This window comes from Pseudonaja textilis, unplaced genomic scaffold, assembly GCF_049901715.1.
Source record: "Pseudonaja textilis isolate UNSWEBS1 unplaced genomic scaffold, rPseTex1.2 PTEXSCF55, whole genome shotgun sequence".
Taxonomy (NCBI): domain Eukaryota; kingdom Metazoa; phylum Chordata; class Lepidosauria; order Squamata; family Elapidae; genus Pseudonaja; species Pseudonaja textilis.
In genome coordinates, this window is record NW_028262947.1 from 82,928 (window position 1) to 84,833 (window position 1,906).

At 65.3% G+C, this 1,906-nt stretch overlaps 1 protein-coding gene across 1 annotated transcript in view; it reads right to left on the reverse strand.

Annotated features, from left to right (window-relative positions):
- LOC113452915 (rano class II histocompatibility antigen, A beta chain-like) overlaps window positions 1-1,887 on the reverse strand; it is a 7,473-nt gene extending 5,586 nt beyond the window's left edge. The window contains exons 1-4 of the mRNA XM_087919206.1: window positions 1,597-1,887; window positions 977-1,186; window positions 578-626; window positions 4-159 (exon numbers count right to left, since the gene is read on the reverse strand). Coding sequence (XP_087775332.1) covers window positions 4-159; window positions 578-626; window positions 977-1,081 — 310 coding nt within the window. The 5' untranslated portion in view covers window positions 1,082-1,186; window positions 1,597-1,887. The remainder of the gene's footprint in view (window positions 1-3; window positions 160-577; window positions 627-976; window positions 1,187-1,596) is intronic.
- Between the last annotated feature and the right edge of the window lie 19 nt (window positions 1,888-1,906).

The following is a 1,906-nucleotide window of genomic DNA, read 5'->3' on the forward strand; positions in this document are numbered from 1 at the left end:
TACGGTTATGGAGGACAGAGATGCGCAAGTCTTCCAGCGAACGGTGAAGGGACTCGAGGGTCACCGGAGGTGGCTGCGCCGGGGCATCGGGGAGGGCCAAGGGGGAGGGGCCAGCAGGGGAGGCACTCCAGCCCCCTTCGGCCAGTCTCCGGCGTTTACCTGCAAAGAGAGGGCACCTTCTACGCCTCCGGGAGCACCTGAGGCCCAGGCAGACAGAGCTTTGCTCCTGTGGGGCAGAGGGTTCCACCCTGGAGGGGGCAGGGGAGGGAGGATGGGACATTTGCCCCAGTGGCTCCAGGATGGTGCTGGAGAGCTCGACTCCCCAAGACCCTGGGGAGGGCTGGGGTTCACCAGGGGACCCCCCACCCTCCCGGGAAGGGGCAGCAGGTCCCTCTGACCAGCCTGGGGGAAGCAGCCCTGGCCATGCTCCCACCGGCCTTCTTCAGGGCAGCAGGTGGGAGGGGCTCTTCCACCTGAGGGCTCGGGGGGAGGGGAGAAGGCAGAGGTCAGGGGGCCACCCAGGCCCTCCAGGAGGGGCCCAAGACTGGGGAGGCATGGAAGGACCCGCTCAACTTACCTAGCAGCCCGTGGGAGGCAGCCTCTCTGGTCCCAAAGTGGGGGTCCCCCTGGTGGAAAGGAAAGTCAGCCATGGCGGGCCAGGAAGGGAGCTCAGGCAAAACGAGGAGCTTCTCCGCGGAATTCCTGGCAAACAGGAAGCCCCTCTCGACCTGGGGGCTTCATCCCCCGCCCCCCCTGGTGGCTTCCCTCCTCAGGCAGAGGCGTCCAGAACAGCCACAACTGGGCTTTTGCAAGGACCCTTTGGCACAACAGCCGAAGCGGAAAAGGCAGCGAAAAAGGGGTGGGGCCAATATTCCCCCACCCCCACCCCCCACCCGGTGGAAGAAGCAGTCCAGAAACCTTCCTGGCACCATTTTGGGGCTCTTGCTGAGAGGCCGACTCAAGAGGCCCCACTCACCAGGGTGCCAGGGCCCGGGGCTGACTTCGGGCAGGGTGGGTGGGGCTGCTGCTGGGAAGGGGACTCCAGGCTCAGGCCCGGTGCTGCTGCTGCTGCCGCCGCCATCGGCCCCAAGGATGCACTTTGACTCTGGGCCCCTGGCAAGGCGTGAGGAGGCAGGAGGGCCACGGCGGGCACAGAGTGAGAAAGGGGGGAGCCTGGGTCCTGGCCCTGCTGGGAGGAAGAACCATCAGCGGAGCATCCAGAAACTCATCAAACCCCACCAGGGGCCCCTCTTTGCAAAGGGCCCCCACCCCGACCGAAGGAGGGGGGCAAGCGGAGCCCCCCCAAGTCTTCAGGACCAGTCACAGGGCATGCAGGAACAGCCACAACTGGCAGGCTGGGCCCCCCTGTAGGGGGTTGTGGCATCAGGTGGCCAACGATTCTGCTGCCCGCAAGGGTCAAGGAAGGGGAAGCAGAGAAGGGCCCCCTCGTGACCTCTCAGGGAACACACGCACGCATGCACACACACACCCCCTCCGAATACGAAGACCTTTGCTAGCTGAAACCTTCAATTTCCCCGCAAGTGGACAAGGAAACGGAGTACACAAACATACACACACACAGCCCTCCAGGCCTACCTGGGCTCCTCCGTCCTGTGGAGCCGATTCCCCCAGGATGCCCAGGCTGGCGTCCAGAGCTCCGAGTGGGGCAGGAAACAGATGCGGGGGCAGGAACTGGCCGGGGGCCGGAGGAGGGCTCGGGAAGGTGCCCAAAGAGGCCCTTGTTGCACTTTGGGGCTGAGGCAGCCAAGGGGAAGTGGCAGGCACCTAGCAAACGAGATGGACTGTCAGGCTACGAGGCAGGGATGCGAGGGGCACCGACTCTGAGGCGAAAAGGGGCGGACCCAAGATGAGGGCCGGCGGCTTCTCCAGACCTGAACCCACCACA